The following is a 21124-nucleotide window of genomic DNA, read 5'->3' on the forward strand; positions in this document are numbered from 1 at the left end:
GTGCAAGTGGAAACATTTGCCCTCCTCCTTCCTGGGCGATAAAAGGCGTTGCCACCTAGGATGCATTGGATCTAGTATGGATTTTGGAGTTTCATGTGACATTTGAACAGAGAAGGGTGAGAAAGAGGAAAAGAGGAGGATAAACTTTGGAGAAGTGTGAGGACCAGCAAGGAGGGAAGGGAGGGGGGAAGACAGGGAGAAGAGGGCAGGGTGATGGGAAACACCAACCAGACTTCTAAAAAGAACAGTAAAAAGAAGAAGGTAAGGAAACATTTTGTTGTTCTTGGATAACTAAAACTAGGATTTCATAGCAATTTCCTATTTCATCTCTACTTGACACAAGAGACGTTTCAAATTTGCTTTTATTTGAAATATACAAAATAAATAAATCTATTGAAAATATCTGTAACAGTACAAAAAATGGCAAATTTGCCAAAATTTTGATAATAGCTTTATGTGTTTCATAATCCGATTGGTTCCTCTCCTGTAAGGTAATGTCACCCATAGAACAAAGTGGTACCCCGTTGGCTGCTGCCATGCTGGGGGGACTGGGTGATGCAGGGGAGATGGACACACAGGATGAGGAGGAAGGAGGGAACGAGCGTGAGTTTGATGAACCCCTGTGCGCTCTGGTTAAGAACTGCAACATGCTGCATAACATAGTGGGGCCTGCATGTATCTTCCTCAGACAGGGCTTCGCCCAAAGTCAGCTTGTATGTATTTACCCACACTACAAACACACACCACACAAACATACAGAACTGCCAGAATTGTCATTGCCAAAATCTCCCATAAATCCTTTCATCCATCCATTTCCAAAGTGCCATCCAAAGGAAGGTTAAGGTGAAGCTGAGGTCATCGTCACGGCTCCTCTGCCCTTCATCTCCACCAACCACGAAATCAAACTGTGACTGCATCCACTTACCCTATATTCACTAACATCATATCTATAGAAATGTTTTAAAATGTTCTGAGGGCCTCTTACTTACAAACTTATATGTATTCTTTCACTTTCACAGCACCAGCAAGGAAGTGCTTAATGAATATAGTGAGGCATTTAGCAGCTAAAAAGCTAGGTAATTTTCCTCAGGAGTTTGGACTATGTCTTGATCCAGCCTCACTCATTTCATATGCCACATTTTCAGCCACAGCAGGCAACCATCAAGTGCATGTAGTGGAGCATTCAGCAGACAAACAGCTTGATATTTCAGTCAGACACCAAAAAACAAACTAAAAGAAGAGTGAACATTAGTCTTTCAGAAACATTACTCCATACTGTGTGATTAAAAAAAAATGTTGCTTTGAATCTGCCGAATGTGTAAACAGGCAAATAATTTTGATAAATTTTGATATACACATGTGAGATTAGTAATGTTGAGGAGATGCTGATTAATTACGCCATTATTCGAATAAGTCAAGGAAATAATCTTGTGTTAATACAGGCAAACTTATTTTCCAGCCAACTTCAGCAAATCTTAAATTAATCAAATCAGAATATTGTCATTTTGAGTAAAGACTACATAAAAGATAGACTAGTCTAAAAAGGGAAGTCAATGTGTTAGTGTCTTAAACCTGCATTCTTTCTAATGGTGAGCAGCACAGAGTAAGTTTGTTAATACTGAAGTCCATTACAGTCACTGTGTTACACACTTGATCTCTGACCTCTTAAACGCTTTCTGTAGTTCATTTTCTCAATTGCACAGCTACAATTGCAACGTAATGTTCATTTTATACATTTTAGTCCTAATTAAGGTATAATACACAAATAAGCAGGGTGTGTTTTAGGGCAGGCCTACCTTGGGGTTGACAAATCACTAACATAAGAGTGTACAGTGTCTGTGTTTCCATAATCAGATCAATGTCGTTCATCATCTCTGGGTTCAAAAATCCAAAATACAACTTCACAAAACATGACTTCATATTTTGTCTTAATTTTTATATACATTTTTTTTAGCAGTATTAGCAATGCTATCTGTAAGTTTAACTACCATCATAGTTATATTTCAAAGTGGCCAGGTCAATTCTCTTGCATATGAATGAATGAATGAATGAATGAATGAATAGATAAATATGAAATCTCGTTATTAACTTTAGATAGGGACTGTTGACACTGATAAAACTGAGTTCTATAACATGTGCTTAATCTTGTAAACGGGTTTATTTCAACCCAAACCATAACTTGAACCCCAATCAAGGTTTTTTTTTGTTTGTTTGTTTGTTTTTTTGGCTAAACCTAAGCAAACGAGGACTGAAAGCAAAACTTGTCTCACATAAGATTTAAACCTAAATCTCGTGGCATTTTCGTCCTGTTGTGTCGTGCTACATGCCTTCCTTCATAAACTTTTATTGTTGCTCAGTTTCTGCAGTCTTCTAAAGTCACGATTTAGCAGTAGTAACTGTTGTAGATTGGTAATGGACCACAAAAAAACAAAGGTAGGAGAAAACCGTTGCCTTTGTCTGTGGATAAATCTGTCACAAATTTTAGCAAAAGGTACGACAAAAAAAAAAAAAAAAGTGGTACACGTTTTTCTGTTCAGCCTGTGCAGGTGTGTTAATGTTCGTTTAATCAAAAGCCAGCTGGACTGCAGATGCAGATAAGAAAAAAAAAATTGCTGGCAGATAGAGAAATGAAAAACCGATAAGCCTTCATGATTTGTAATACAATTTACCGCTGTAATCTCCCTGCCACTGTTCGCTCTCCTGCATCCTCTAATCCAGGGCTGTATTATTCCTGCTGATGATGTCACAATCTCGAAGAACACATCACGTACAAATTTATCCTGGTGTCACCTTGCATTCCTTTAGCCAATTCAACAACAACCGTAAATGGTGTTTTATGTTGAATCAGAATCAGAATTAGAATATTTTATTAATCACTAAAGAAATTATGCATGTATTTGTTACTGCATTATGTTTAGTTTAAGTCATAATTCACTCTTATTTCTATGATTTCATTTTCACTTTATTTCTTAAAGTGGCAATCCAATATTTCACCAGTTTACTCAGCATATGATGTAATTAATTTTTCTTTCTTTCTTATAACTTTGTTACATGCTGCTTGTTTGGAAGGTAGATCTTTTAGGTGGTATGTCATTATGAATCTGCTGTTAGTACATTGTATTTCAAAAGCTTGTTGTGGAGCATATGCACAGCAGACTTTCTCCAACACGGGCAGAATGAGACTGGACATGAATGCTGCTGGGTAGCAGCAGTTTTCAACTAAAAAGGCTATTAGGGTCAGTCAGATCAAAAACCCAATAATCCTCTAATAGAATCTCTGGCTGAGCAGATGAACATAGAACAAACAAAATGTTTCACAGGATTGAGAGGAGTGGAGGAGTAAAAGCACAAGAAGCAAAAATGTTTCCAGCATTTTGTGTGACTGAAATAGAGCAGATTCAAAGTATAACTTGTCTGACTATTCATTTCTCTTTATGTATGCCCTTTCTTCTTCCACACCACCGCAGGACAGAGATCTACGACCAGAAGAGATGGAAGGTACAGATTCTTAATCCAAATCCTCACCTTGTCTCTCAGTCCATTCATTCCACTCTGTTCTTTTTCATCTACCTTCCTTTCAAACCTTCTGTTTAACTGTGAACATTTTTTTTTTAATTTCCCTGTCTTGCATTGAAATGTGTAAGAACAAAGTGAAGGATTATCTTTCACAGGGAGGAATAATCCTTCACAATTTAACTTCCACTCATACATCGCTTCTATTCCTCAGTAGTGGCTCACAATTTAACAGCGTACATGCACATGAAAATGTCATTTCTATTTTAAATATAGATTCTATGACTTTGGTTTAGTGTAGTAGAAACTTGATATATTTCTTCTGCAATGATTTAATGGTGACAGGGGGATCTGTGTCACCATCTGTTCAGGTTCAGGTTAATTTTATTTGGACAAGTTTGGATATGGACTGCAATCATCCATGTCACACTATTCACAAACAATAGGCAGCAGAGTGCAAAGTACTCAGTGTTATAATGTTGTAAGAAGATTGAAGAAGAAAGAAAAAAGAAAGGCTCCATGTAAATAATGAGATGAAAGTTTAAAAGCTCATTCAAAACATTAATGCCTCATAAGAAAGTGATGCAAAAATAAAAAGTTTGCAAATGAAATAGAAAGTCCCAGGAGCAATTTAAAAATATAATTTTTCACAATCTTTGCAGCTTCAGTTTCTGTTTTTACATTTTTATTGATATAATGATGAACTACCATAAGTATTTCATAAGTTTTAAAGAATTTTATTGGGGGCAAAAATATCATATTTATGCAAAAAAATATTGAATATTTACGGTGCACAGTGTTGCCAAAAAACTGTGATCATCTTCAAGCACTGATAAGACAGAAATCAGTTATTTGGTCCAAAGATTGTATCCAGCATGTCACAGAAAACAGAGAAGTCCGTGAAACATTATTGAAAAATTATTTTTTTACTATGTCATACTAACAACAAGTCAAAAATAGTTCAAATAAAAACTAAAGCAATTTGGAAGTATTAAAAAAGCACTCTCAGACAGATACCCCATCCCCATCTCAATGTACACTCACTGATCCAGGGCAGCTGAGACTGAAACTGTCTTGTTTTGTCAAGAAAGCAAATGTACTCTGTCATACTTTTGCCCAACGGCAAATATTTCGCATAATCTGTATTGATGTGTTCTACTTGCAGAGTTGCGTGAGGCCTTCAGAGAATTTGACAAAGATAAGGACGGCTTCATCAGCTGTAAGGACCTGGGCGAGTGCATGAGGACTATGGGATACATGCCAACAGAGATGGAACTTATCGAACTCAGCCAGCAAATCTGTGAGTCCTGAACACAGACAGATAATTCTGTAATTCCCTAAAATCTTTCACTCGGAAGACCAGTGAAGGAGCACCAGGATAAAGCAGAACTGCAAAGCAGTTGATGTCCAAAATGTCTGTTTGTCCTTTCTTCACCTGTAAATCTGTTAAGTCTGATGAACTGCCAAAATGTTCTCCTTACATTAACTAGCAATGATTTAATTAATTTCTTTACAAATAACTTTTTAACTATTGGAGAAAAAAATATTCACTGGTACTGTCATTAAGTACAGCAACTCTGTTAAATGGTGATATGAGTAAACTTCATATCAGCAATGTGTCAATGTGTCTTCTAGACCCTATAAAACTGCTCAAAGACATTTTACCATGAATTAAAACATAAATCTTACATCATTTCACATTTATAACCTTATTTATTTCCAAAATTCCTGAAAGCTGTCAAGTAGTTAAATGAGCTTTTGAAAATGTTTCTTTGAAGAGTTACAGTCAGGATTTAGAGTGCATCATAGCACAGAAATAGTGTAGTGAATTATATGAATGATGAATCATCTTCTTAGGAACTGTCCTGCAGTGGTTTGAATCACTGCAGTATAGTTTGTGCATGTAAATGGCGAGTCTTCCTCACATGCAAATGTTAATCACAGTTCCACAGGGTTCTGTGCTAGGACCATAACTTTTTACATTATAGATGCTTCCCTTACAGTATTATTATAAAACACTCCATTTTCATTCCTATGCAGATGACACGCAGTTTTAATTAACCATAAAGCCAGATGATACAAATAAACTAGTTAAATTATAGACATGTCCTAAACACAGCTAATGGCTGCAGTGGACAGTTTTCATTGCATATTTTCACATCACTGCAAATATGCTCTTATTATGACTTCTGTTTATAACATATTGACGTGGGTCTGCTAAGCTCTGTCTTATATGCATGCACAATTAACTCCGTACCACTGGATCTTCAGTAAATAATCCAATTTCTTATTTACTTGTATATACTATGCATGCATATTTATCTTTCTTCTAGGTGGTGGCAGAGTGGATTTTGAGGATTTTGTGGAACTGATGGGCCCCAAAATGCTTGCAGAGACTGCAGACATGATTGGGGTTAAAGAGTTACGGGACGCCTTCAAAGAGGTCTGCAATTTTATTTTAGCAAAACAGAAAACCATATCCAGGCTTAAACTAGGGTTTAGAAATGAATGCGGTCCAGAATTTTTTCTCCTAATGTATGCTATTTAAGGTGCAACAAATGACTGAGGTCCATACCTCAGTCATGCTAAAGTTGGGCATACACTGTGTGATTTTTTTTTTTTCCTTTTAATTATTCTTCAAAAAATTATTTAATCAGCTCCTGCTCAAACTGTACGATTGAATCGCAGGGGTGAGAAGTTTGTAGGTGACGATGCACACTGTGCGTCCATAACATGAAGCTTATAACACAAAATCTGTCTCTCGCTCTCCCTCTCTCTCCCTCTCTCTCTTTAACTGACACAGACACACACACCACCACCACCATCAACTTTGTTAAATTGCTAATGAAAAACATCAACTAGCAATGAGCAGAAATGTCCATCCAACTCTTTTCACGGTTGGTCCAGTCATGATAATTTTGTGAGGCCACATCGAAAAGGCTCAGATGAGCTTGCCAAAGTTCTACACGCTGCACTGCCATGCTACTCCGTTTCTGTTTGCGCATGCATAGTGTGAGAGGCTGCGTTGACACCCTCATGAGGGCCGACAGGATTTCAAACAGGTTTGATTTTCTTGCGACTATACGATTGATGATTGGGAGCTGGTCGTGAGGTGTTAATCCCTTCTCGTTACCATGTATACTACACGGTGCACGACACAGGAGAAACTCGGGCCGATCCCCAAAACGACTGAAAAATCTGCTCAAAATGGGCCAAAAATCGCACAGTGTATGCCCAGCTTAACCTGAGTAGGCCTTCCCTCAAACTGACACTCCAAAATGTTTTTGTTTTGCTTTTTTTAAATGCTTATTTTCCTTTTAAAGTCCTTCCATTCTGCTTTCTAGTTTGACTCTGATGGCGATGGTCAGATCAGCCTTGGAGAGCTGAGGGAAGCCATGAAGAAGCTAATGGGTGAGCAGCTCAACCACCGCGAGATTGATGAGATCCTGCGAGATGTTGACCTCAACGGGGATGGACAGGTGGACTTTGAAGGTGATACAATTTATCTCTTAGTTAAGATCGGTGGTAGTGGTGTGTTTGTGTGTGTGTGTGTGTGTGTGTGGGGGGGGGGGGGGGGGGGGGGGGGTAATACAATTAGGGATGATATAATCTTTTTAAAGATTTTTAAGATGACTGTGGATGACTGTGGGAGTGCCCTTTTCCCAACAAACAATGCAAATATATTCTCTCTTTCCACAGAGTTTGTGAGAATGATGTCTCGTTGATTCTTCAGTAAACCTCACACTACTGCACTAAACACAACACTGGCAAGACTACGGACTGTTAATGTTTTTCTCACATGTACAAAGACATCTTGGTGTTTTTTCAGTTACGTGCAAAACCTCTTATAAAAATCCCTTAAATGTGTTACTGTTGTATAAATCTAATATGTATCATGTGTGTAACGAGAGATGAGAGTGATATTTCAGCGGGAATAGACCAAACCTATGGTGTCTTTAAAAGTTTATATTCATATGAATTTGCATAAGAATTGCATTTAAAAGCCTGAAAAAATAAGATCCTGTTTGCACTGACTAGATACTGTGAAACTTCAATTATAAGATGTATTTTCTGTTTCTTTATTGTATTTGTAATTTGGGTGAATTGGTCACTATGCAGTTTAGTATCTACAAGTTTGTTGAAACATTAATATGAATGTAAAAATGTATTTTCTGAATTTCAATATTTTAATGCCACTTATAGAATCTTCATCTTAAACTTGAATGCGTTAACTGTGAAATATCTAATACACATAGAAAACATGAATGCTTTGTTATGAGTTACAATATTTATTATACAGAGTAGAATCTGAAACAATATTTTTAATATCTTTTTGATACCTGTTTCAGAACAATTACTAGTGATTTGTGTCTACCACACAGTGAATATCAGTTTCATATCCTTGCACCATTTTTCCTCTTGGTGAAATTTAACTGACAACCTGCCTCATAGTACATGGTTATTTTATGTAAGCATACACAGTATGCATATATACCTCTTTGATGTTTCATTTGTACAGCGTTTAATGACTCAGAAAACACATTGTAAATAACAAAGATGAGTGAACAATATTGAAAATAAATACTTTTTTGTGGTCAGATAGCTTATGGCCATATACTAAGTCCATATCAGTTTCATGTATTTTCTTTACACAGTCTTCCAGAATTGCTCTACCTTCCCGATGAATTGAATTAGATCCCCTCGTTCCGGGCACTTTTGGAGGTCATTTATTAGAACCTTTTTCAAAGTATAGACAGTTGCACTGAAGCCAACATTGACAGGAGCCATTGGTGGAGTCCCATCCCACACTGGAGGAATGTACCAGCTCCAATTGTTTAGATCAAACTTGATCACATCTGAGAGCTTATTGATGTTGGCCTTCTTCATTTTAACATCTTTTCCGATCATTTCATTGAGCTGTTCCATCAGCTCTTTACTTCTCTTCAGCTGCTCCAAAGCAGGCATGTCATACATGTTTGTATGTACAAAATGACAAACTGGCTTCTTCTTGCTAACACCCTTCAGCCTTGCAAAAGCATGACACACCATTTCCCAGAAGTCTTTCTCTCTGGAGCTGTCGTTGGAAATACTGACAACTACAACATCACTGAGTGCCACTGCAAGGCTCGCAACTTCTTTGTCACGTTCATGGCTGTGATCATCACGAACCATCCGATGAGGCTTTAGGCCCTCTGTATCAATGAGCATGATGCAGTCACAGCACAGCTCTTTCCTGATGTCTTTACTGACACTGATCAGCTGTATGAATACCCCTCTGGTGCATGTACCCACGTTGACGGCAAACCTGACCCCAAACATGGTGTTGAGCAAAGTTGATTTACCTGAATTTTCAGCTCCAATGACTGTGATGACCTTAAGCTTGCTACTGGAATTCATGATGTTATGCAATTCAGTAAGTACCTGGCTGATCCATTTTATTGGGATGTTTGCTGCATCTCCATCAACAAGCTCAAGAGGGAAACCATCAAGCATCATCTGAGCACACTGTCCAGGAAGCTGTTCGATGTTTTTTCTCTGACGACTGTATTCTGGCAGGCAACTCACATTATTATACAGCTGCCCACACTCTCTGACAAAGTGGACTACTCTTAAAGAGCAAGCTGAAATTTGGTTGTCAGTTTCCACAATTTCTTTTGTTTCCTTGAGAGATTTCTGCCTAAGCTCTTTGTATCGATCCTGGAGAGCTGACAGTTGATGCCTGGACAGGTTATCCAGTTCCATTTCCAGCCATTTGAGAAAATGGTAGCGTTGAACCTCTGAGGTTGTCATCCCATGGTGAAAGCATTCCACTGCAGTTGTCATCTCAAAACTTCGCTGCTTGTTCCTCAGCTCTTTCTCTTTTTCTTTTATGGACTCGCAGTAATTGCCAGGGTTATTGTTTCCAACTTTACGTAGCCTCCAGCACTCAGTTTCCACCCATGAAATTGCTTTCCAGATGTTTCCTTGATAAGGCAGTTGCTTGTCTTTGAATTCAGAGATGTTAGTTACCTTTGCAGTGATTTTACTCGCATTCTCCCAAGCAGTCTGGCATTCATCCCTATCCTCATCAACGAGAATCTGACAACAGTGAGCTGTGTAAGCCAAATCTGCCAATGACACTTTTTTGGTTTGGGGGCTTACTAGCATTTTAGAGACTGATTCCTGGAGTGCCTTTAGTAGTTCTGTATCAGTCTTTTTAATCTGACTAATATCAGTCATCTTTAATCTTGGGTTCACAGTCAGTTGTTTGAGTCTATAGCTTTTTCCCTGTGTGCTGCTTATCAAAAAGATATTTGCTTCCAGATGTTTTCCTTCCAGATGCTTGAAGTAATTAGTTTCTGATTCATCACAGTAGATGTAAACAGCTGCAGATGCCTGACAGAGGAATGCAAATTGTCTTTCAGAAGTCTTGATATCTCCTCTCATATTGGTAAAAGCCAATGGTTCTGTGAATTTATCTATCTTCCTGTTCCCACACGGGAGGTACCAGCTGATTTCCACCAGTCCATCTGAAATTCTTCTGGGAACATCACAACATGCCATGATACGGTGACAAAATGTGTGATGAATCTGCTGATTGTTGCACAGCAACTTGTTCAACATCTGAGATTTGGACAAAGATGTTTTTCCCAGCCTGACAAACGATACCAAAGGAATATCAGACAGCACAAGTCTTTCATCACAGTATGACTTTAGGAACGCCTGCTGAGAGGGTCTGAAAGTTCGGACAATGTCGCGCATAGACCACAGCATCATTGTGATTTCTCTTGTTTCAGAGTTTGGAAGCAAGAGCGGGACAGCAAACTGACAGAGTGACATTTTCAGGACCAAGTCCTGCTGAAGAGCACTGTCTGAACAAAGGAACAGTGCAGTTACCAAGTCCAAAAGATTGATAGCATTGCACTTGTCCCCATCTTGAGACACACATGTGGCACTTCTAGCATTTGTATTCAGCAACATGAGTTGCTTTAAAAAGGCCTCAGGAACTGCCCTTGCAGATTTTGGTTTCCTCTGTGATCGATCATACTGATTAATCTCCAGGACAGTGCTAAGTGTGAGCTTGGTGTCATACTGGTCTTCCAGTCCAATCTTTGACAACACCTGCCTTAGACTTGGCTCTGTGAATTAACAAAAGAAACCAGTAAGTGTACTAGGTCATTTTTACTGATTATGATGCATTTATTCTAGTGCTGTCAGCGCCATAACCGCATTAACATGGCAAATCTCAGTTAGCGAGTTATTGTGGATCACTCCATGCGTGGGGCTTCACGGCGTAAACGTGTTAGCACATTTAGCTTATTAACGCCGCCTTAATGTGGTTATGGCATTAACGCCATTTTAACAAGATTAACGCTGACAGCACTAATTTATTTTTCACAACCGAGCATCAGGATACCCACAGAGGACGCATGATAACATACTAAGATAGTGACTGGATCATGGTAAAGCTTTAGTGTGAAGGGCTGGTAACCAACACAAAACATATATAATTCACAACTGCCTTACATCAACCTCAAGTCAAGCTAAAACCTGGCAATTTAATGGCATTTATTTTAAATTTAAAACAAGTGAAGCAGAATGTCTTAATAACAAAACATGACAGTCTAAGGCCATCTGCCTCCCTCACATATTCTTTCTTCCTTCTGCTAACGTTCATTTTCCTTTCTGAAGTGCATACCTTCACCTCTCCAGGTTCTCTTCACCTGCTCCCTTGTCTCACTACAGACCACACTGTTGTCTGCAAACATTGTAGTCCACAGAGACCCCTGCCTGACCTCATCTGTCAGTCTGTCCATCACCACTGAAAACCCCAATCGCAGCACCACTTTTAACCAATGTTGGGGAGTAATGGAATACATGTACCGGCGTTAACAATTTAAAATACAAAATATGAGTAACTGTATTCCGTTACCGTTTAAAGAGGTGGTATTCAGAATACAGTTACTTTGCTGAAATAAAGGGATTACATGATGGTCTTTTCCTGTTTCATATGTTACGCGGTCCCCTCTCTGTTTCCGGTGGAAACCCAAACAAAACACGCATTAAGAGACTCTAATGCCTGTGTCTCAATTAGGGCTGCCACAAACGATTATTTTGATAGTCGACTAGTCACAGATTATTTTTGCGATTAGTCGACTAATCAGATCATCATCCATTGGACTTAAAACGTACAGCTTATTGCACCAGCAGCATCTGCTCTTATATAACTATCATTAGCTTACAGCTTTAAGTGTTTAAGGTATGTGCTAACTAAAAATAAAGACAAGATGATAGTTTGTTAAATTTTAATGAAGTTTGCAGAATGTTTCGGTAAAGTTTAATAAACTCCTTGCTATCTAAAATATAACAGGACACCGGAGTAAATTCTCCAGCATCTCACACTTCTGATAATCAGCTGTCTGCTTGACGTTTATTCAGCTGTGTAAAAACTATAACTTTAATCTCAGCCAAACCGATTTACTCAGGAACAAATAAAACACTGAAAAAAGCCAAACAATAACATTTTTAAGTTATCTACGGTAAGTGACTTATATATCATGTTTAACCTGAGTAGCGAAAGACGGCGGTGGGTTTGAAAACGATTTGCCAGGAGTCCGGTGTTCTCACGGCTCTAGTGAGCCTAGCCCCCGGCTAGCTATCGAGCTAGTGGGTAACAGACGTCTCCGAAAACGTCGGAGCGCTTTTGAAAATATGTGGTGTCTTGATAAACTGAGCAGATATTTGAGGTTTACACAGCTACATTCTCGCCTGAAAATATGTTAAACGTTTATTTTGTGACCCAGAAAGAATAATAAGAGTAATATTAAAAGTAACTAGCTGCCGCCATTGTTGGAAACTGAGCTGGGCTGCGCTATGAATTCTGGAACACAGCTTCTTCTTCTTCGGGGTTTAACGGCAGCTGGCATCCTTGTACATGCAGTGCTGCCATCTTCTGTTTCAGTCCGTTATTACACTCTTAAATCCTACTACTTATTCCTGCGTCTTTTGTGATCTTACAAAGCTTCAAACGACGTGTCGACTATTAAATCAGTCGTCGACGATTTTAATAGTCGACGTAATCGTGACTAGTCGACTAATCGTGGCAGCCCTAGTCTCAATCTCGTGGCCCATGTCGCCTCTACTTGCAGCCTGCATAATGACCTGTTTTATATACGCGCGGAAAAGTTTTCTATACGAGATTGCTGCAAAAAGTGCAGCCTTACCTAATGTCCACCTACTGTTACTCATTTTATATTAAGATTTAAAAATCTAGTTGGTGTTGGTATGACAAGTATCCTTCAGTAATAGTAATAAATCACACAGCAATAGTACATTCATGTAGTTGTAAAAAGCTTGTTACAAAATATATTTGGGGGCATGTATTCTGTAATCTGTAGTGGAATACATTTTAAAAGTAACCTTCCTAACACTGCTTTTAACTCATCTCTCACTCTTACCGCACACCTCACCACTGTCTCTGCTGTCCTCATCTCCTGCACCACCCTCACATACACATAGTTCCTCTCTTGACACCCTGTCATATACTTTCTCTAGATCCACAAAGACACAGTGAAGCTCCTTCCAGCCTTCTCTATACTTCTTCATCAACACAAACATAGCATGAAGCCACACTGCCGCTCGCTGATCATCACCTCTCTTCTTAATCTAGCTTTAGCATTTCTTTCCCATAGATTCATGGTATCATTCATCACCTTTATTCTTCTGTAGTAAAATTGTTCTTGAAAATTGGTACCAGTAAAGTATATCTGTACATGTAATGTGAGAAAATAAATGCTAGCAGTTGTAATTCTTCAAATATGTCTATATAGTTGACATTAAAAAAAAATAATAATTAAAAAGCAAGTGCTTTAACATCATCTCACCTGTGCGTGTGCAGATAGAAATTGGCTCGCTGCACCTATCATTCACCACTGTTGAGACAGAGATGGTGTACTTTGTGTCTGGTTCTAAATCAGAGACTTTTTTGCAGTAATCATGGGTGTGTATCACCAGAGGCTCTTTTCCTGGACTTTCAACAGCTATGAGAAATTGTTGAGGAATTCCCTCCATTTTTTCTCCATCCATCCATTTCAAGGTCAGAGATGTAGCATCGGAGTGCTCTTTTGTTAAATGTCGAGGGGGTGACACAACTGCAAGAGAGCAGTGATTATGTTTAATCCAATTAAAATATGAACAGTGAAGCAAATCTAAAAATGATGTGGATTTTCAGATTTTACCTGTGAAAACAGTTGCAGTGACCCATTCGCTTAAATTGCCATCTTCATCTTCTGTGGCCACGCTGAAGAAATACTGTTGTCCAAGTTCAAGGTTGCTTATTTCTATTTTATGAAAATTTTTGATGACTAAGCGACCTTCCACCTTCTGCAAAGAGCTCCACATGATCCTGAAGCTTTTGGGTCCTTCTAGTCCCTTTGGGTTTCCCCAGCTGAGGACCACCGAGTTTGGCTTCACTGACGGGAACTGAATCCTACCAGGAGGGGGCACCACTGGAAAATGTAATGTAAAATAAGAAAACATTTTCTTTCCGCTGTACTCATTTACCTAACGATAAAAAAAGATAAATATTTGAATTCATTTGATTCCAACATTATCATGACTTTAAAATTCAACTGATGTAGCAAAACACAATTTTTAAATATGGTTAAAAATAATAATTTCTTGTCTTAAAACCACAGAATGACTCAATAATTTAGTCATTATAAGTTATAATTGATAATGAATCTGTTAATACCTGAAAAACATGTTTTACACTTCAAAGTCTGTCTAATTAATTGGCTTTGGAGAAGCATAAATCTCTGAAGATAGTGCCAACAGCACACTTTTAACTTTGACCTTTTAACTTTGACCATTTTAGATGTTTCTATTTCTTTATTGGTCTGCTGTGGCATGGTAGCAGTGCGCTCAACTTCAAATCTAAGGTAATGACACACACTGGTGATTGTACTTCTGAGTATTTACAGATGGCAATATAAATGCATTTCAGGTATAAGCTGTCAGCAGTCCATCCATATATATTCATCAACGAAGGTCATTACTTTCGGTTTTCTGCTTTGAAACTGAACTTTCCGAACAAAATTTGAGTCTTTTTCCCTGTATTAATTTCATATAAATTATATGAAAAGAGGAAAGTGTCAAAACTTCATTAAATGGTGAATCTCTCCATTGATTTCTTATTGTAGCCACAGATCATTGTTACTTAGATGCCATAGTGAATCATTATATAGTGTCAGTCACCTTTGTGTGGCATTTCATAGTCCTCGGGTTCTTCATCATCAGACAACTGTAATTAAATAGCGATTGTAAGAAAAATGCAGCACATCAGCGATGATTTCGATATCACCCTTTCACTTGACTCACGGCCTGTTGTGTCCTCCATGCCCTGTGCTCAGTGATGTCATGTCCCCTGTGTTTCCCCTCTGCACAAATGCTGCAAATAGACATCTGATCAGTCCTGCAGAAGAAATCCAGAGACTTTTCATAATGAAGACACCGTTTTCTCTCGACTTCACTGCACACATCTATGAGCTTATGTCTATTCAGGGCATCCACTTTGTAGTGTTGCCGGCCATCCTTCTCACAGAAGGAAACGTTGCAGGTCAGGCAGGTCTTCACAGCAGCAATTTTGCTACAAATGTCACAGATCACCTGTCTGTTTTCAAACAGAAAAGTAAAAGGTTGATTAGTAGTGGCATTGCCTTCTTTATCAATGAACTGAAATTCAGCAGTTATCTTACATATTATCATATATAACAGTCTCAACGTCAGAGTCGAAATCCCCTGATCCACTTGTTTTAGATGATGAGTAACCCGATGTAGATGACTTTGTGGATTCTGCTCTCTCTAGATCATCCTGGTGACGACTGAAAGGCAAAGGGGGGGGGGGGGGGTATTCCAACCATCTCAAAATTTTGTAATATGAGCAGGAAGAATTCAATGGAGGTATGTTGTTTTACTATCTAAAGTCTCTGACTTTAGGTCTGCATGACAATGCAACACTGGATCTACTTTCTACAGTTTATATACTGTGCATGTAGCTAAGCTGGAGACGACAGAGAAGGCGCCCTATTCACATGTGTTCCCTAGTTTGGGGGTATCCCAGACACCAATAAAAAGTCTGTAAGCAGTATCAGCAAATCATATTTAAACTGCTGGGGATAAAGTCTGGCGTACGTTTTGTTGTCCTCAAAAGTTGATTCTGTCTCTTGTTCAAAATAGTCCCAGTGTGGAGTCTCCAATCTGAAAGAATAATGACATCATTTGTTAAGCTACTTCTTATCATGGATTCACAATTATGAACAAGGTAAGCAAGACTTTCAAGCTTAAACACATTGAAGTACCAAGCTTGGTTACCAAGATGGCTTTACTCAACAACTGAGGGTTGGATCTTTTTTATGCTTTCCAATGTCAAAATTAAATTTATGCATGAGCAGATTGAGCTGGATACTCCTAGCTTTAGCAAACATACGTGTCAGTTGTTCTTAATTGGGTGGAATTTTCAGTTAACGTTTTGGTGGCTATTCAAACCTGATTTTAACAACAACCTGCTTTAAAGGGTTCAAAAAGCTTAAAATAAAACTCGCCAGATTTGAGTGTCTTACTGATTTTGGGGTTGGTCATCAATGGAAGTCCTCTTCAGCAAACATGGAGAAAATTTAGCCTCCTCAATGATATTAGATGTCTTCACTGGATATACAGCAGCTGTAGGCCCCATTAAGTTTAACCTGAAAAATCATTGCAAAGAGCAAATGTTATGCATGTATTTAGTTAATTCAACAGACATGCTGTATGGCATACTGTCTACTATATTTCAATGTTTAAAACATACTTGGGAAGACTCGCAACACCACTCATATGTCCACCCCAATATTTTGGCATTCCATATACTTTTCTGAAAGACAACAATAAGACTAGGACGTTCAAGCTTTATTTGGCCATTTTATTAGTAAAAATGCAAGGATAAAAGTTTACATTTCACCCATTCCAGCTAGACACAGTTAAGTTTAATAAAATTGTCACTAATGAAGGTTTAACCACGGAAAGAAATTTTATTAAAATCTGGTATATATTACTGTTTTACTGTAAAACAAATTCAACAAGCTTTCTATAGGGCTTCTGTACTGCAAATTAAAAAAATAAATAAAAAAAGAACTAGAATCTTGCAGGTATGGGAACCATAACGTCAGACATTTGAGTCTAAAATCCACCATCAAAGTTAAAAAATAATAGAAGAATCGTGAGTAAATCTGCCTTACTGATCTTTCCTAAAATGGAGAGGTACATCTTTGGAAGAACTCTCTGATGCACAGACAGACCTCGCTGTTTCCTGACTGAGAAAAAAAAAATTGCATTTCTTTTAAACAGATGACAAAAAAATAAAAATACTCAGCAGATTTTGTCCATTTTAAAAAAAATCCAACAAAACTAACAACATCACTGAGTTTACATTTAAAGTTAGATTAGGTATCCTTTAGAATATCAGGCATACCAGTCTAAAATCCATCACTCATAAATTAATAAATACTACTACTACTACTATTACTACTAATACTAATCAGCAGCAGCAGCAGCAGAACCATAAAAGAAGAAATAAGAGAGAAAATTCACTATCAAAGATGAAAAAAATAATAAAATCTGTCTTACAGATGTTTCTTGAAATGGAGAGGTACATCTTTGGAAGAGCTCACTGACTGACAGTCAGATTGGTGTTGATTTTTAGACCATTGTGTCTTTTTACTGTGTAGAAAAAAGGATTTAATGAGAAACAAAAACAACCTTTAAATTGTGTTTTTTAAAGAATAGGGAGGTTTGTCAGAGTAGGGTGCTCAAAGGTAGATCTTACAGATGTTTCTTGAAATGGAGAGGTACGTCTTTGGAGCCACTCTGTGATGCACAGACAGAGTGTGCAGACCCCGGTGTTTTCTCACTGAGAAAAAAAGTAACAATAAATTGTATGTCTTTTAAACAGCTGAGACATCTAAGGGAAGATAATACCATTTTTGAATCTCTAACAAAACTAACAACATCACAGAGCTTACATTAAAAACTACATGAGGCATCCTTTAAAATATCAGGCATGCCAGTATAAATCCACTATCAATGCTAAAAAATCAATATAAATAAAATAATTAAGTCGTACTACTAGAGAGAGAGAGAGAGAGAGAGAGAGAGAGAGAGAGAGAGAGAGAGAGAGAGAGAGAGAGAGAGAGAGAGAGAGAGAGAGAGAGAGAGAGAGAGAGAGAGAGAGAGAGAGAGAGAGAGATAACAATGGAAAATGCACAACATGAGGAAAGACGAGGAGAAAAAAAGAACTCCCCCCAGACTGAGCTCCAACAGGGAGATCAGTTTGAGAACTGAAAAAAACACCTCAGCACATAGCACATGAATCATCACATCTCACAACATAGAAGACACAGACAAAGATGAAAAAATAATAAAATCTGTCTTACAGATGTTTCTTGAAATGGAGAGGTACATCTTTGGAAGAGCTCACTGACTGACAGTCAGATTGGTGTTGATTTTTAGACCATTGTGTCTTTTTACTATGTAGAAAGAAGGATTCAGTGAGAAAAAAAACATCCTTTAAAATGTGCTTGCTACAGTAGGGTGCTCAAAGGTAGATCTTACAGATGTTTCTTGAAATGGAGAGGTACGTCTTTGGAGGAACTCTGTGAGGCACAGACAGAGTGTGCAGAGCCCGGTGTTTTCTCACTGAGAAAACATCACAAAATCCATGAATGTAAAAAATTTAATTAATGATTCCATGATATGATAACACACAAATCTCTCCACACATGGGCTTACTTGATATGTGTATTACATGTAAATGGAAGTTAATGAGTCTTTATCAAAGCTCTCAGTTGAACTGACAAAGCAGAGTACAGTTCCTTAAACTGCGTCATACTTAAATGAGATGCTGAGATCTTACCTGAGGAATGCATATTGGTAGGCAGGATGTGTCTACCTACTATTTTGAGTCTTTTTGCTAAGACAAGCTAAATGGCTGTCGCATTTAACATGAGGTTAGCAATCTTTTCGTCTTCCTTAAACTACTTTTTTAATGTGTAAGTGAGCATGTTACTGTTTAATTTTGAAACTCTGTACCAAAACAGTCACAGGACTTTGGCCTTGGTGTCTTCAGTCCGAGTTTATGAAACCTTGGCTTCCTTTTCACAAACTGCAGGTGTTTTGAATATTGTCAGGTTCAGTGTCCTCTAACATTGTTATCAGTGGCAGCAATATTACTGTACTACTGTAGTTGGCCCTTCCTGCACCTTCTGGTTTGCTAAGGGGGCCATAAATCCTGATAACAGCATCATGGAGCATGTTTTGTTTCAAAATACATTTGCAAGGTTTATGCCTGGTGTCCAGTTATTTTCACTGCCTGACTGGGTCTTATCAGTCTCTGCCCATCCCTTGCCACATCTCTATCACATGAATCTTTTCCTGTAAGGAAACGAAGACATTAGTCTTGACTGGAGATTATATAACAGATGTAACCTTACTAAAGTCTATGACAGAATTTTTTTCTGGAGTTTTTTCTGGAGTTAATGTCTCTGCTTTATCATGCTGCATGTACAGGAGGCATGACTAGTGTGTGTTCCTTCACGGGCGAATTGTATGGATGGAAAACGATTCTGGAAAGAGATCATTTTCATTTTTACATCAAACCATGTCAGTGTGAATGTCACCGGAAAACTGAAATAGCAGAAGAGTACAGATTTGTAAGTTATAGCATAAATCATTTGCTGGACCTTCACCCAGGAGACTTGGCTTCATAATCGAATGTGGACTCGTTTTGTGTTTTTTCATCTTCTTTTTCTTTCTGTTTTGTTTTGGGGGGGTTCTTGCTTTGCATTACATTTCTCAGACAACACCTGTGTTTTCATGCCTGGATGGGTTTATTAAACCACTTTGCCGTTATGCTGGGCTGGAGGACACCCGAAAAGATTTTATGTGCACTCATTCACTACCTTGAGGTGTCAAAATAATCAAATTTTCTATTGACCATTCATCTGAAGCATAATCATCGGAGTAGCAAGCACAGACTTAAGGCATGTAATGGGTTACTAAGGTTTGAAACAGATGGTTAAATACAGCACTAACAACTTGCAGCCTTTTCCAGTAAGTCACCATGTAATTGACATATCTCTATATTTTTTCAGTAGCGCTGTCATTTGAAAGATCTTCTCACCTTTTGCTCTTGTCGCTAGAGCCAGACGATATTCCTGTCAATTCTTTATCACAGAATTTAGACACAAGGCTCTTCACTCTGACCCTTAAAAGTATCAAAACAGTATTCTGTAAATCTGCTTCATTATTTGTCCTTGAAGAGCAAATCTTGCTTAGTAGATTTTGAGAACAAAAAGTTCAAAAAAGGATCCATACCTTGCATCATCGTTCTCCAAAGACTCCATATTTTTTTCTGATTTTCTGATTAAACCTTACACCATCCTCCTTTGGACAATACTGCTACTGGGCCATAGACGATGAGTACCAACCTGCAGATGTAATTAAAAACCACATATCAAGTGTCAAATCCTAAAATGATACTGAGTCATCTAATAAACATATGGTTGTGTTCTGATTTCAGTGCATAATGTTAGACACACTGGGGTAAATTTCACAATTTCAGAGGTTATAAGAACTGAAAAAAGTTGTAAACAGCTGTAAATTATGTTGCCCACAATGCCTTTAACTTTAAAGTTTAATGTGATTCCAAAAGGATACAGGAAAATTAAAGCTATTTCTTATATTTTGTAAACTTTGTAATATATAATAACTGTTACTGTTATTTTCTTGGCACAACTGTAACCACATAATTTCCTTAGGGATTAACAAAGTATTCAGATTCTGGTTCTGTTTAATTTATAAGACCTAGTAATTTGTCATTATAATAATAAAGTACTGATTTTAAACAAAAGTTTTACAATGTTTTTTAAAATGTTGATTCTAATAACTACTGTCACTTTCAAATTCAGAGGAAAAATAGGTCATGGTATAAATCTGGACTCACTACTACAAGACAGAAAATATTAACCCTCTGAGGTCCATGTGTCATCAGTAACAGGACCAGCCCTAATCCTAACTGAAGCCCTATAATAATATATCATTTCTGTTTTTATTAACTTGTTCTCTTAAGTCTTAACAATCAGAGAGCAAATAAAATTATTAGTCTAACTGACAGGCATCAAAAACTGTTAACTGTTTTAAACCAGAAAAGTCAGTTTGCCTTTCTTAGAAATATAGCATCATCAAGTATGATTCTCAGCATTTAGAGGGTTAGAAAGAGTTAATCACAATTTTGAAGAAGAAGGGTTTGGTAGGTATGCAAAGAGTGATGAATTAGAGTCAAGGTTAAAAAGAAGAAAAAGCAGGACAAAAGAAACCCCTTGATAATAATTTGTGTGGCCCATGAAGGAAAGACGAACCATTTACAGTTGATGTTAACAGTAAAAATCAGCACATAATTATGACCAAAATTTATTTTTGAAGTCACCATAACAGACCAAACTTTCCTGAACTTAGCAAATATAGATAGTTTCAGTTAATGGTACGTAACTAATTTGACTGTAAACTAGCAAGCGTACCAAAGTGGCAGTTACCAACAAAA

The 21124-nt window shown here is 37.8% G+C and overlaps 2 protein-coding genes across 2 annotated transcripts; one reads left to right on the forward strand and one right to left on the reverse strand.

The window, feature by feature from the left end:
* The first annotated feature begins 213 nt into the window (after positions 1 to 213).
* Positions 214 to 7238, forward strand: cabp2a (calcium binding protein 2a). Its single transcript, XM_085356388.1, has 7 exons — positions 214 to 261; positions 492 to 713; positions 3468 to 3498; positions 4679 to 4813; positions 5847 to 5956; positions 6858 to 7005; positions 7213 to 7238. The coding sequence occupies exons 1-7, from the start codon at positions 214 to 216 to the stop codon at positions 7236 to 7238; spliced, it is 720 nt and encodes a 239-aa protein (XP_085212514.1).
* A 922-nt stretch (positions 7239 to 8160) lies between these two features.
* Positions 8161 to 19928, reverse strand: LOC146631164 (up-regulator of cell proliferation-like). The gene is made up of 16 exons (XM_085356389.1): positions 19900 to 19928; positions 19706 to 19789; positions 18139 to 18222; positions 17961 to 18053; positions 17354 to 17437; positions 17155 to 17247; positions 16767 to 16841; positions 16340 to 16402; positions 16113 to 16235; positions 15685 to 15750; positions 15249 to 15374; positions 14872 to 15163; positions 14749 to 14794; positions 13731 to 14000; positions 13377 to 13643; positions 8161 to 10631 (listed from the first exon to the last, which is right to left on the reverse strand). The coding sequence occupies exons 1-16, from the start codon at positions 19926 to 19928 to the stop codon at positions 8161 to 8163; spliced, it is 4266 nt and encodes a 1421-aa protein (XP_085212515.1).
* Positions 19929 to 21124: the final 1196 nt, after the last annotated feature.

Source organism: Diplotaxodon limnothrissa, linkage group LG6, assembly GCF_057381915.1.
Source record: "Diplotaxodon limnothrissa isolate DT_005_m linkage group LG6, D_limnothrissa_male_GT1.1, whole genome shotgun sequence".
NCBI lineage: Eukaryota > Metazoa > Chordata > Actinopteri > Cichliformes > Cichlidae > Diplotaxodon > Diplotaxodon limnothrissa.

What these genes read in the sequence shown, in the direction of transcription:
- LOC146631164 (XM_085356389.1), bottom strand. Translation starts at nt 19,928, where the DNA reads ATGGAGTCTTTGGAGAACGATGATGCAAG. An exon ending in CATGGAGGACACAACAGGCC is followed by an intron (nt 14,795 to 14,871) that starts GTGAGTCAAGTG and finishes ATTTAATTACAG; the next exon opens with TTGTCTGATGATGAAGAACC. An exon ending in TTCTATCTGCACACGCACAG is followed by an intron (nt 10,632 to 13,376) that starts GTGAGATGATGT and finishes GTTAATTCACAG; the next exon opens with AGCCAAGTCTAAGGCAGGTG.
- cabp2a (XM_085356388.1), top strand. Translation starts at nt 214, where the DNA reads ATGGGAAACACCAACCAGACTTCTAAAAAGAACAGTAAAAAGAAGAAG. An exon ending in AGAACAGTAAAAAGAAGAAG is followed by an intron (nt 262 to 491) that starts GTAAGGAAACAT and finishes CTCTCCTGTAAG; the next exon opens with GTAATGTCACCCATAGAACA. An exon ending in CGAACTCAGCCAGCAAATCT is followed by an intron (nt 4,814 to 5,846) that starts GTGAGTCCTGAA and finishes TCTTTCTTCTAG; the next exon opens with GTGGTGGCAGAGTGGATTTT.